Source organism: Capra hircus, chromosome 8 (genome assembly GCF_001704415.2).
Source record: "Capra hircus breed San Clemente chromosome 8, ASM170441v1, whole genome shotgun sequence".
In the NCBI taxonomy this organism is placed as follows: Eukaryota; Metazoa; Chordata; class Mammalia; order Artiodactyla; family Bovidae; genus Capra; species Capra hircus.
Window position 1 is genome coordinate 9586984 of NC_030815.1, and position 14322 is coordinate 9601305.

Consider the following 14322-nt stretch of genomic DNA (forward strand, 5'->3'; position numbering starts at 1 on the left):
CTGGTTATGCAGGAGATGCAGGTTCGATCCCTGGGTCGGGAAGATCCCCTGGTGAAGGAAATGGCAACCTACTCCAGTATTCTTGCCAGGATAATTCCATGTATAGAGGGGCCTGGTGGACTACAGTCCATGGGGTTGCAAAGAGTCAGACATGACTTAGGGATTAAACAACAACATTTACTGACTAACCTCCATGTGTCAGACTACATCCAATGTAAAAAGGACGCAACAAGGCACAAATAAGGCAAAAAAAAGGGGGGCAAAATAAGGGTAAAAAAAAAAAAGCCTCACAACGCTTACATTCTAATGGCTATGGTGAACAGCCATTAACAAATAAACTGTACTTTTTAAAACAGGGAAAATTACGCCCAAAGCAACAGAGTATCATCCCTTTCCCAAGTACACACTACTTAGCAGCATCTCAGGCCACAGTTCACAGCATCTGGTCTATTCCAGAGACTTTCTGATATACTATAAAGTCAACAAGAAAAGAAAAATGTTTTTTAAAAAAATCTAACTAATAAGGAAAATCTATCATTCTTCTGCTTACTGGATTACAGAACTGACAACCAAAACAGAAGGAATTTAATTGAAATGTAGACTGAACCAAATTTTTTAAAAAACTTACATTAAAGATGCACTTAATGAGCTAATAGGTACTTTATCTTCTCTAATATCTGAAATTCCCGGAATACTTTTGTTCAGAGGCCTATTTAATATGAACTAGTGGTTACAGCTGATATCCTAGCACAAAAAAACTCTCAACATAATACCACTATCCAATTTGTATTTTTTGCCAGACTCCAAAGAAAGGCTACCAACTGTATTAGCTAATAGGCATAACTAGGCTTATTATCCCCAGCAGGTAAAGAAAATGCCTATGGTGCTTAGGAGTTTGCATACAAAAGGCAGCACTAAAGTAACATTCTACCAATATTCTGCTTGTCACAAGGAATTTACTACTAGCCATCTATTTCACAAATTTCTAGGCTATTAAGCGCTTTAAAATTATAAGTAATTTTATGTTCAACTGAAAATCTATGTTAGACTTCAAAGTTGAAAACAGAAATAGTAGAAGACAAAGGTGATATAGACCTGAAAAATTCATTCCTTACCACATAACTACGAAAAAATTATTTCAACTCTACAAATCACTGCTATCACTTCTGTACTATATAATGCTTTCTTTAACTTTCTTAAAATAATAGAGAAGATGAAAATTAAGAGGAGAACTAGATACTCACACCACTGGGAAGGAACTGAGCATGCTTTACATGAGGGGAAGCAATGTCCTTGCTAGAGATGATCAGTGTTATTCATCATTCTGTAGGAAAAAAGACAGAGAATTCAGGAACACTTTGAAATCAAATACTGAATAAAAACATTAATTATATAATTTAAGGATTAACAGTTAACATCAAATAACCAGGTTTTTTCAAAAATTACTTTTTATTTCAAGTAAAACATCTATTATAAAAATAGAAAAATACTTTTTAAAGCTTTCAAATTACTCACTTGGAAAAATGAAAATCATCCCTGAAGTTTATCTGTTACCAGATACCACCCAAGGAAACGGATTTAAACATGAAATGGAATATATATATACACACAATACTGTGACATTCAGGATAACTTGTTGATAATAACTCCAGTGCACTTATGCAGAATCCTATAAACAAAAAACATACCACAGCATGATTGAAGCTAACAGTCTTAAAAGGGGGGTAAAACCTGGGGTGTATCTCCAAGTCTATTATTTATTTTGTTGTTATTTAGTCGCTAAGTCACACCCGACTATCTGTGACCCCACGGACTGTGGCCTGCCAGGCTTCTCTACCCATGCGACTTCCCAGGCAGGAATACTGGAGTGGGTTGCCATTGCCATCTCCAGGGTATCTTCCTGAGCCGGGGATCAAACCGACATCTCCTGCATTGGCACTGCGTCTTTACCACTGAGCCGCCAAGGAAGCCCATTATTTTATTTTACTGCTAGCCAAATCTAACAGTGACTTAATTTCTCTGAGTCTCAATTCCACATTCATAAAACAGAGGTAATAGGTAACTACTTCAAAAAGCTACAAGAGTTTAAAACATTTTTTAAATGGTGGTGATGAAGTACTTCACAAACTATCAGGTAGCAGGGGCTTTTTTACTACTAACTTTAAAAAGACACCAATAATGGTGTCCATTCCTGAACAGGCTTAAGTTAATAATGGAGCAAGTTCAGTACTTCTATCTTCTGATTAACATTCTACTGCTTTAATCAGCGTTCAGACGCTGTGACCCCGTTTAATTCACACATAGATCTTAACAAAAAATGAAATCTACTATTCACAGTTTAGGAGCTAAAGATCATGTACTACTGACTGAACTTATTAGCAGTTTCAAACCACAATATATATAAGGAACTATTTCCATTAACTGCAAGTTAATATTATAAAGTGGGAGAAGGCAATGGCAACCCACTCCAGTACTCTTGCCTAGAAAATCCCATGGGAGGAGCTTGGTAGGCTGCAGTCCATGGGGTCACTAAGAGTCAGACACAACTGAGCGGCTTCACTTTCACTTTTCACTTTCATGCACTGGAGAAGGAAATGGCAATCCACTCCAGTGTTCTTGCCTGGAGAATCCCCAGAGATGGGGGAGCCTGGTGGGCTGCTGTCTCTGGGGTCGCACAGAGTCGGACACGACTGAAGTGACTTAGCAGCAATATTATAAAGTAGATGAAAGCCAAAAATGTTGATGTCAAAAACTCTCACAGTAAAATACACATTCAGCACTGAATTATTTTAAGCAAGACCAAAGTGTCTAACAGTGCCTAATGATATATGTGAAATGTACACAGTAAAGTTAGAAATCTTTACATTTGCATATTCTAAACTGTAGCTTTAATGAAATACTGGTCCTAAACAGCAGATATAAAACACAAAAACTTCCTAAAAATACTGTCGACTGCATTTCCTAGACCAACAACAAGCCACAACATGGATTACTGGTCAATATATATATATTTTTTCACTCCTGCTCCAATTTAGTTAAAATATACTAAATACTAGCCCTGAAATAGAAACAAGGTCATGACATGAGTAAGATATGGTCCCAGTAGTGTAGGAGCTTATTAAACTATGGTGGGGGGACAGGGGGCGTGGGTTGGGGGAGTAGAACAAATATTACACACACACATCTCCAATAAAAGGCATTAAGTGCTAAGACTAATAATACAAGATTTACGAGCACAGCAATTCAGAAATTAATTGGTTACAGAGAACTGGGAAGATTTCTTTAAGTGAGATCTCAGCTGTTATTTGAAGTTTAGAATAAGACTTCCACCAAATCAAAGTGTGAAGAGAGGTTAGAACCAGTGGAAGAAAGAATCAGGAAGAGGAAACAGTTTAAAAAAAGATTTTGAAGGATGTTTAGGGACTAAGTAGACCTGTCTTATTGGCCTTTAACATGTATGTGTGAGGAACAGACAGGCAGAAAGGAAGGAATTCCAGTCTATGAAGGGCTCATAAACGCCTTGCAGTATTTCCCATCTTAATTCTATAAATATGAGAATATCACCACGACTGAATCAGACGATCTAGGGGGAAAATCACCAAAGACTTTCATTTCACAGATAAGGAAACTGAGATTAAGACACTGATACAGACCTGTATAAGTACAAATCACTTAATTTATGTCATTTATATTCCAGACATAAATGGACTTGAAATAAGACATAAAACATTCAAAGGACAGAAGATCAAGCAAGTTGCTGTGAGTTCTCTGCTCTTAGGTTCAATAGGAACAGAGCGGTCCTAGCATAAGAGACAGATTTTTTAAATTGACAGTTTAAAACTGTGCATTAAAACACATCACTAGAATGGCCATAATTTAAAAAAAAAAAAAACAGAAAATAACAAGTATTGGCACAGATGTGGATAAAATAAAACCTTTGTGTGCTCTGATGAAAAATATAAAATGGGGGTACTGCTATGTAAAATAGTATGGAGATTTCTTAAAAAACTTAAATATAGAATTATCAGGAGATCTGCAAATTCAATCCCAAGTATATAAGCAGGAGTGAAAGCAGGGACTCAAAAATATATTTGTACACCTAAGTTCATAGCAGCATAGTCACAAAAGCCAAAAGGTGGAAACAAATATCTATCAACGGATGAACGGCCAAGCAAAATGTGATACACGCATACAAGGGAGTATTAGTCTGCCATAAAAGAGAAGGAAATTCTGACATGCTAACATCAATGAACCCCCAAGGCATTACACTAATTGAAAGAAGCCAGTCACAAAAGGCCAAATACTGTATAATTCCACTTTTACAAGATATTTACAGTCTTCAAACTTTGGGACAGAATGGAGAATGGTTCTTAAAGGGGGCTGGGGAAGGAGAGGTTATTGTTTAATGGTGCAAAGTTTTAGTTTAGAAACATGAGAAAAAGATCTGGAGATAGATGACAGTGATGGTTGTACAACAACGTTTATTGTACTTAAGTGTCATGAACTGTTTGCTTTAAAACTGTTAAAATGGTAAATTTTATATTATCTACGCTTTATTACTGCAAAAAGGAGAGTGTTATAATAAAAGAAAACACATATTAAAAGGTATCAGGGATAAAAGTTTATGGATGCTGGATCGTATTTAAGCACTTAGCTATAAAAAGCAAGTAAGCTATAAAAGATAAAAAAATCACCTACTTACTGGACTTCTCATCTATTATACTTAAAAGAGAAAGAGCCGAACAACATCCACAGATGACTCAGAGCATTCTGTACCAATAGAGCTTACATTTTGATATAAGAAAAACACTGCAAATAAGCAAGAATTCAGAGAGTGTATTTTCTCAGTTACCTCAACTGAGACACATAATATAAAAAATTAAGAAAAATGCCAAAATATTTTTACTTATAAACTACAAGATGAACTAGATAATCTTTGGATCAACGAAATCAGAATCTTTATTTTATTTGAAATGGTTTTAGTGTTCTGCTACATAGGACACGGAATAAATATATATTATGTATATGTATATGTTTTTCCACATAGAGAAATCTGATCTGTGGAAGAGATCCAGTGATGGTGGTTACTGTAAGTACAGGGTGAGAACTGGACAGATTCGGGAAAGGGTAGGAAGGGGACTGTTCTCAGAGAACTGTATAATTTTAACCATATGAATGTTATTGCTCAGTCAATAAATCAAATTAATAAAAATAGGAATTAAGAGAAGGAGCCCACTGAACTTTGTAATTCAACACTAACTTGAAGATTATAGCAATAAGAATGAATTAACTGGAATAATATTGTAATGAAAGAGAACTATATACCTTTTTGCTAATGATCTAAAGGAATACCTAAGAAATGTAAGCTATTCTAGTTAAAAAAAAAAAAAGCTGAAGCTTTTTGTTAAGAAGTATGATAAAACACTTTAAATTAATTTTAAAAATTGTCCCTAGTTTAGAAGGGGAAAAAAGGCATCAATCATACTAGTAACATTTTCCCAATACTCATAAATAAGCTGTATTGAGAAAAACGCTCCCCCCCACACAATTAAAGTTTAAAAATAGGAATTTAAAATTAGAAAAAAAGAAGTCCAAGAACCTCCAAGAAAATCAAACAAAAGGAGAAAACCAGAAGTAGACTTCACTGGCCGGACCACAGAACAAAAAGACACTAAGCAAATCAATACGACACTGGCTGGGGACAGACACACAGATAAGTGGGAGAGAATAAAGCTTAGTGATTCCAGAACACATAAGGAAATACACAAGCCAAAGGCTAAATTTTACTTCAACAAGCTGCTTTTGAACTGTGGTGTTGGAGAAGACTCTTGAGAGTCCCTTGGATTGCAAGGAGATCCAACCAGTCCATCCTAAAGGAAATCAGTCCTGAAAATTCACTGGAAGGACTGATGTTGAAGCTGAAACTCCAATACTCTGGCCATCTGATGCGAAGAACTGACAAACTAGAAAAGATATTGATGCTGGGAAAGATTGAAAGCAGGAGAAGGGGACGATAGAGGATGAGATGGACATGAGTTTGGGTAAACTCCGGGAGTTGGTGATGGATAGGGAGGCCTGGTGTGCTGCGATTCATGGGGTCTCAAAGAGTCGGACATGACTGAGTGACTGAACTGACCGAACTGAGGATAACTTATCATCTAGCAAGAAATCATATCTTTATCTTAAATTATATATAAAAATTTAAATTCCAAGTGGAATAGACATAAATCTATAAAACTCAGAGACACATTCTACAACAAAATTTAGAAGATCAAAGAGAAGAAACTTTAAAAGGTAGACATAAGAGTTTAAAATTTCCTACTACAAAAAAATCATGAAACAAACAATTTTTAAAAAGATGTCCTTGTCATCACGAGGGACTGGAATGCAAAACTATTAAGTAAAGAGATAATTGGAATAACAGGAAGGTTTGGCTTTGGAGTACAAAATGAAGCAGGGCAAAGGCTAACAGAGTTTTGCCAAGAGAATGCACTGGTCATAGCAAACACCCTCTTTCAACAACACAAGAGAAGATTCTACACATGGACATCACCAGATGGTAAACACCAAAATCAGATTGATTATGTTCTTTGCAGCCTAAGATGGATAAGCTCTATACAGTCAGCAAAAACAAGACTGGGAGCTGACTGTGGCTCAGATCGTGAACTCCTTACTGCTAAATTCAGACTTAAATTGAAGGAAGTATGGAAAACTACTAGACCATTCAAGTATGACCTAAATCAAATCCCTGATGATTATACAGGGGAAGTGATGAATAAATTCAAGGGATTAGATCTGGTAGATGGAGTGCCTGAAGAACTATGGATGGAGGTTTGAAACACTGTATAGGAGGCAATAATTAAAACCATCCCGAAGAAAAAGAAATACAAAAATGTAAAATGGTTGTCTGAGGAAGCCTTACAAATAGCTGAAAAGAGGAGAAGCAAAAGGCAAAGGAGAAAAGGAATGATATAGCCATTTGAATGCAGAGATCCAAAGAACAGCAAGGAGAGACAAGAAAGCCTTTCTAAATGAACAATGCAAAGAAATAATGGAAAACAATAGAAGGGGAAAGACTAGAGATCTCTTCAAGAAAATCAGAGAAACCAAGGGAACATTTCATGCAAAGATGAGCACATAAAGGACAGAAATGATATGGACCTAACAGAAGCAAAAGGTATTAAGAAGTGGCAAGAATACACAGAAGAACTATACAAACAATGTCTTAATGACTCAGATAACGACGATGGTGTGATCACTCACATAGTCAGACATCCTGTAGGGAGAAGTCAACTAGGCCTTTAGGAAGCATTGTACATGAACTGAAAACTTCCAGATGTTCAAGCTGGATTTAGAAAAGGCAGAGGAACCAGGGATCAAATTGCCAACATCCATTAGGTTATCAAAAAAGCAAGAGAGTTCCAAAAAAACATCTGCTTCATTAAGTATGCTAAAGCCTTTGAATGTGGGGATCACAACAAACTGTGGAAAATTCTTCAAGAGACAGGAATACCTACCTACCTCCTGTGAAACCTGTATGCAGGTCAAGAAGCAACAGTTAGAACTGGACATGGAATAATGAACTAGTTCCAAATTGGGAAAGAAGAACATCAAGGCTGTATATTGTCACCTTGTTTACTTAACTTATATGTAGAGTACATGATGCGAAATGTTGGGCTGGATGAAGCTCAAGCTGGAATCAAGACTGCCAGGAGAAATATTACTTACCTCAGATATGCAGATAGCACCACCCTTATGGCAGAAAGCCATAAGGAACTAAAGAGCCTCTTGATGAAGGTGAAAGAGGAGAAGAGAAATAGCTGGCTTAAAACTCAACATTCAAAAAACTAAGATCATGGCATCCGGTCCCATCACTTCATGGGAAATAGATGGGGAAACAATGAAAACAGAGACAGACTTTATTTTCTTGGACTTCAAAATCACTGCAGATGGTGACTGAAGCCATGAAATTAAAAGACACTTGCTCCTTGAAAGGCAAGTTATGACAAACCTAGACAGGGTGTTAAAAAGCAGAGACATCACTTTGCCAAAAAACGTCCATGTAATCAAAGCTATGGTTTTTCCAGCAGTCATGTACGGATGTGAGAGTTGGACTATAAAGAAAGCTGAGCACCAAAGAACTGATGCTTTTGAACTGTGGTGTTGGAGAAGACTCTTGAGAGTCCCTTGGACTGCAAGGAGATCCAGTCAATTCTAAATATCCTGAATATTCATTGAAAGGACTGACACTGAAGCTGCAGCTCCAATACTTTGGCCACCTGATATGAAGAGCTAACTGTCTGAAAAAGACACGGATGCGGGGAAAAATAGAAGGCAGGAGAAGGGGATGACAGAAGATGAGACGGTTGGATGGCATCACAAACTCCATGGACATGAGTTTGAGCAAGTTCAGGGAGATGGTGAAGGACAGGGAACCCTGGTATGCTGCAGTTCATGGGGTCACAAAGAATCAGACATGACTGAGCAACTGAACAAAAAAAAACACAAAACAAACAAATCAGATAAAATATTTGACATGTAGAGAAAGAATAGATCCAAGCTGTCATTGTTTACTTTAAAAAACACTCGAATTTACTAGAAGTCAGAGAAATAACAATTAGTTTAACAATGAGATATAACTTCAGCAAAAATTTAGAAGATTGATAATATGTCCGCAAAGGGTACGGTCATTTCACTGGTCTAAGGACAAAGCCCTTTTGGAAAGAAATCTGGCAACATAAATTGAAATTTAAAGTATTTACACTTTTGAGTCCCTTGGACTGCAAGGATATCCAACCAGTCCATCCTAAAGGAAATCAATCCTGAATAGTCATTGGAAGGATCGATGTTGAAGCTGAAACTCCAATACTTTGGCCACCAGATGTAAAGAGCTGACTCAATGGAAAAGACCCTGATGTTGGGAAAGATTGAAGGATGACAGAGGATGAGATGGCTGGATGACATCACTGACTCAATGGACAGGAATTTGAGTAAACTCCGGGAGCTGGTGATGGACAGGGAGGCCTGGCGCACTGCAGTCCATGGGGTCGCAAAGAGTCGGACCCTATTGAGCAACCGAACTGAACTTAACGAGTAGTCCTATTCCTGGGAATCTATCACATAGAAACAAAAGTAATCATACACAATACGTACAAGGATGTTTCTTGTCATTTATTTTGCTATTTCTTATCTCTATAAACAGAACTGTTTCAATCCATACAGGAATGGCTGAATAAATGACAATATACTTTGATCAATGAACACAATACAATCAAGTAGAGTTTTATCGGGTGACTTGGTGGGATTTGCACATTGCCACACTGAGTTAAAAAATAAACAGCAAAATGCAATCAAATGAGTATGATGAGATTTAAAAAGAAAACCAACAAGAACAAAAGTGAAAGGGAAAGTTGCTCAGTCGTGTCTGACTCTTTGCCACCCCATGGACTGCGGCATACATACAGTCTATGGAATTCTCCAGGCCAAAATACTAGAGTGGGTAGCCTATCCCTTCTCCAACAGATCTTCCCAAGCCAGGAATCCAACCAGGGTCTCCTGCATTGCAGGCAGACTCTTTACCAACAAAACAGTCCTTTTATAGGCGTGTCTCTTGTCAGTATGTTTACTGACATACATACATACATGAACATGGAGAAAAAACAGGTAGTCAATAGGTATTGGAGATGGGGTTAAGGATGAGGGTATACATAGGGAATATGGGTAAGGAAGGATAAATGCATCTATGCAGCAGTTAAAGACACATTAATGCAAACAAATTGTAAACATTCCTACTATCAGAACTGGACTCAGTTATCAAATAATGATTTTAGGGTTGTAAAAATTCAACACAACGTCAGGTTTTTTTCCATAATGAAAGTCTATTGTCAGCACTGATGATCCTTGAAGAAAAAATGTAACCTGGAAAATCCATTAGGAATAAGAACTTGTAGATGGTGGTAAAAAGGTTCTTTTTATTCTAGCTTTTCTCTTTAATATAAAATGTATTAACCATATACAGTAAAGGAGAATTTCAGAAGATAGAAAATAAAAGTTAAGTCTGTCTTCTATCCCAAACTCCTTTTTCTCTTCCACTGAGACATTATACAGTTCCTTCATACATCTTTCAACATCGAAGCGTAAGTTTAGGGTAAATTCCCAGTAGAGGAATCATTATGACAAAAAGCATATACCTTGTAAACTATGATAGAGAAATTTCATCAAATGGCCTCCCTAAAGAAGATCAATTTATACTCCTATCTTCAGGAAATGCTTAACTGTGAATCCAGTATGTGACTGGTGATTTAAAATTGAATTTACATTGCGCAGTTTGGTATGTATCTTGTTTTATTCAATAATGGTAAACATAGAAAGGGCAGAATATTTTAAGAAAGCAAAGCACAAGAGAAAGGGAAGAGTTAGCTCTAAAAGCACAGGCAGCAAGTAAGTCATCAAAGGAAGAGGTAACAGGACACTGTTAATGCCAACTAGTGAGGCCGTTAAGCTCAGATCTGGATATCAAAGAAGACTTCTCAGAAGTTCAAAACAACCATTACAGATCGCCTTCACTGCTCCTTTAGCACCTGACACAGAAACCACTGTGATCCATCTAAAATACCAATTTACAGTAAAATAAAAAAATGTGTAAATATACAGAGATACATAAGCCTTACAATCCCATAAGTTTGATACTATTAGTACTTTGAATTTAATGATGAGGAAGTAAAATTCCTTCCTTGCTGGATGCACATTAAACACACACACAAATATTTAAATGTAACACATGGAGGTAAAAAAAAAAAAAAAAAAGTCATAAAACTGCACCAGAATAAAAATAACATTTCTCCCCTTTAATCCTCAGTCCTCTGTAAAAAGATAAGTACTATTAAGTTTCTTGTAAATCATTACAAATATAAAAATTAAGAACGTAATATACTATATATCTAACATAGAATTCTTTTTTAAATGGTGGTTTTTAAAAACTTTTTAATATGAAAATTTGTAAACATGTACAAAGGCAGAATAATAAATGTTTAGGTACCCATCACCCTCCTTGAAAAATTATCTCTTTCTTGTTCCCCTGGCTCGAAAGGGTATTTTCAGGCCAATTTCAGATACCTTATCACTTTAACATGCAATTCTCTTCAAATTTCAGTATCTGGTTTCCAAATCCAGAGTAAATAAGACATAGGAACTTAGAAAGGGACAGTTCAGTTCAGCTCAGTCGCTCAGTCGTGCTCGACTCTTTGCAACCCCATGGACTGCAGCACACCAGGCTATCACCAACTCCCGGAGCTTGCTCAAACTCATGACCATGGAGTCAGTGATGCCATCCAGCCATCTCATCCTCTGTCGCTCTGATGTCTCCTTCTCCTCCTGCCTTCCATCTTTCCCAGCATCAGGGCTTTTTCCAATGAGTCAGTTCTTCACATCAGGTGGCCAAAGTATTAGAGTTTCAGCTTCAGCATCAGTCCTTCCAATGAATATTCAGGACTGATTCCCTTTAGGATGAACGGGTTGGATCTCCAAGGGACTCTCAAGAGTCTTCTCCAACACCACAGGTCAAAAGCATCAATTCTTCAGCACTCAGCTTTCTTCATAGCCCAACTTTCACATCCATACACTGACTACTGGATAAACCATAGCTTTGACTACATGGAGTTTTGTTGGCAAAGTGATGTCTCTGCTTTTTAATATGCTGTCTAGGTTGGTCACAGCTTTTCTTCCAAGGAGAAAGCACCTTTCAATTTCACAGCTGCAGTCACCATCTGCAGTGATTTTGGAGCCCCCCCAAAATAAATTCTATCCAAAGTCTGTTTCCATTGTTTCCCCAACTATTTATGACATGAAGTGATGGGGCCAGATGCCACGATCTTAGTTTTTTGAATGTTGAGTTTTAAGCCAACTATTTCACCCTTCTCTTTCACTTTCATCAGGAGGCTCTTTAGTTCTTCGCATTCTGCCATAAGGGTGGTGTCATCTGTGTATCTGAGATTATTACTATTTCTCCCAGCAGTCTTGATGCTTGTGCGTCATCCAGCCCAGCATTTCCCATGGCATATTCTTCATATAAGTTAAATAAGCAGGGTGACAATATACAGCCTTTATGTACTCCTTTCCCAATTTGGAACCAGTCTGTTGTTCCATGTCCAGTTCTAACTGTTGCCTCTTGATCTGCATACAGATTTCTCAGGAGGCAGGTAAGGTGGTCTTGGATTCCCATTTCTAAGAATTTTCCACAGTTTGCTGTGATCCACAGAGTCAAAGGTTTCGGTGTAGTCAATAAAGCAGAAGTAGCTGTTTTTCTGGAACTCTCTTGCTTTTTTGATAAACCAACAGATGTTGGCAAGTTGATCTCTGGTTCCTCTGCCTTTTTAAAATGCAGCTTGAACATCTGGAAGTTCACAATTCACATACTGTTGAAGCCTGGTTTGGAAAACTTTGAGCATTACTTTGCTATTGTGTGAGATGTGTGCAACTGTGCAGTAGTATGAACATTCTTTGGCACTGCCTTTCTTTGGGACTGGAATGAAAACTGACCTTTTCCATACTGAGTGCAGCACTTTCACAACATCATCTTTTAGGATTTGAAAGAGCTCAACTGAAATTCCATCACCTCCACTAGCTTTGTTCGTAGTGATGCTTCCTAAGGCCCACTTGACTTCAGAAATGGAGAAGGGAATGGCAAACCATTTCAGTATTCTTGCCTTGAGAATCCCATGAACAGTATGAAAGGCAGCAAGAGACACAAAGGGTATAAAAAGGCTTTACCACGGGGAAGAAGGGGCGGGCAGGAATGACAGCTACCTGAAAAGAGCAAAATAAGTAAAAAAATAATTCTAGATACATACACGTAATACCCACTCACCAAATAGTTAAAGTCATGTTTAGGATCTTCATTTTTAAAAGACAGATAAGTATGTGATAGATTTGTTTTGAAAAGCTGAAGTGGTTAAAACAAAGGTTTTCATTTTAGGAAGTTAATCAGGTGTTTCACATATGTCAAACATTTTTCCCTGAACAAAGCCAGGTAAGTGAGCCCTTACTACAATGAATGGTTGGTGACATGTGAGGAAAACCAACCAGATATTAGGAATTAAAGACTCATCTAAAATTTTTTTTTTTAAATCTTTAATTCTTACATGCGTTCCCAAACATGAACCCCCCTCCCACCTCCCTCCCCATAACATCTCTCTGGGTCATCCCCATGCACCAGCTCCAAGCATGCTGTATCCTGTGTCAGACATAGACTGGCGATTCAATTCTTACATGATAGTATACATGTTAGAATGCCATTCTCCCAAATCATCCCACCCTCTCCCTCTCCCTCTGAGTCCAAAAGTCTGTTATACACATCTGTGTCTTTTTTGCTGTCTTGCATACAGGGTCGTCATTGCGATCTTCCTAAATTCCATATATATTTGTTAGTATACTGTATTGGTGTTTTTCTTTCTGGCTTACTTCACTCTGTATAATCGGCTCCAGTTTCATCCATCTCATCAGAACTGATTCAAATGAATTCTTTTTAACGGCTGAGTAATACTCCATTGTGTATATGTACCACAGCTTTCTTATCCATTCATCTGCTGATGGACATCTAGGTTGTTTCCATGTCCTGGCTATTATAAACAGTGCTGCGATGAACATTGGGGTACATGTGTCTCTTTCAATTCTGGTTTCCTCAGTGTGTATGCCCAGCAGTGGGACTGCTGGGTCATAAAGTAGTTCTATTTGCAATTTTTTAAGGAATCTCCACACTGTTCTCCATAGTGGCTGTACTAGTTTGCATTCCCACCAACAGTGTAGGAGGGTTCCCTTTTCTCCACACCCTCTCCAGCATTTATTGCTTGCAGATTTTTGGATCGCAGCCATTCTGACTGAAGTGGTACCTCATTGTGGTTTTGATTTGCATTTCTCTAATAATGAGTGATGTTGAACATCTTTTCATGTGTTTGTTAGCCATCCGTATGTCTTCTTTGGAGAAATGTCTACTTAGTTCTTTGGCCCATTTTTTGATTGAGTCATTTATTTTTCTGGAATTGAGCTGCATAAGTTGCTTGTATATTTTTGAGATTAGTTGTTTGTCAGTTGCTTCATTTGCTATTATTTTCTCCCATTCAGAAGGCTGTCTTTTCACCTTGCTTATAGTTTCCTTTGTTGTGCAGAAGCTTTTAATTTTAATTAGATCCCATTTGTTTATTTTTGCTTTTATTTCCAATATTCTGGGAGGTGGATCATAGAGGATCCTGCTGTGATTTATGTCTGAGAGTGTTTTGCCTATAGGAGTTTTATAGTTTCTGATCTTACATTTAGATCTTTAATCCA

At 37.4% G+C, this 14322-nt stretch overlaps 1 protein-coding gene across 9 annotated transcripts in view; it reads right to left on the reverse strand.

Moving 5' to 3' along the window:
* The window catches only part of HMBOX1 (homeobox containing 1), a 198498-nt gene that overhangs the window by 114136 nt on the left and 70040 nt on the right, over positions 1–14322 (reverse strand). For all 9 annotated transcript variants that reach the window (XM_013965853.2, XM_005683539.2, XM_013965852.2 and 6 more), the window contains exon 2: positions 1245–1324. In XM_013965853.2, the coding sequence (XP_013821307.1) occupies positions 1245–1267 (23 nt within the window). In that variant the 5' untranslated portion in view covers positions 1268–1324. The remainder of the gene's footprint in view (positions 1–1244; positions 1325–14322) is intronic.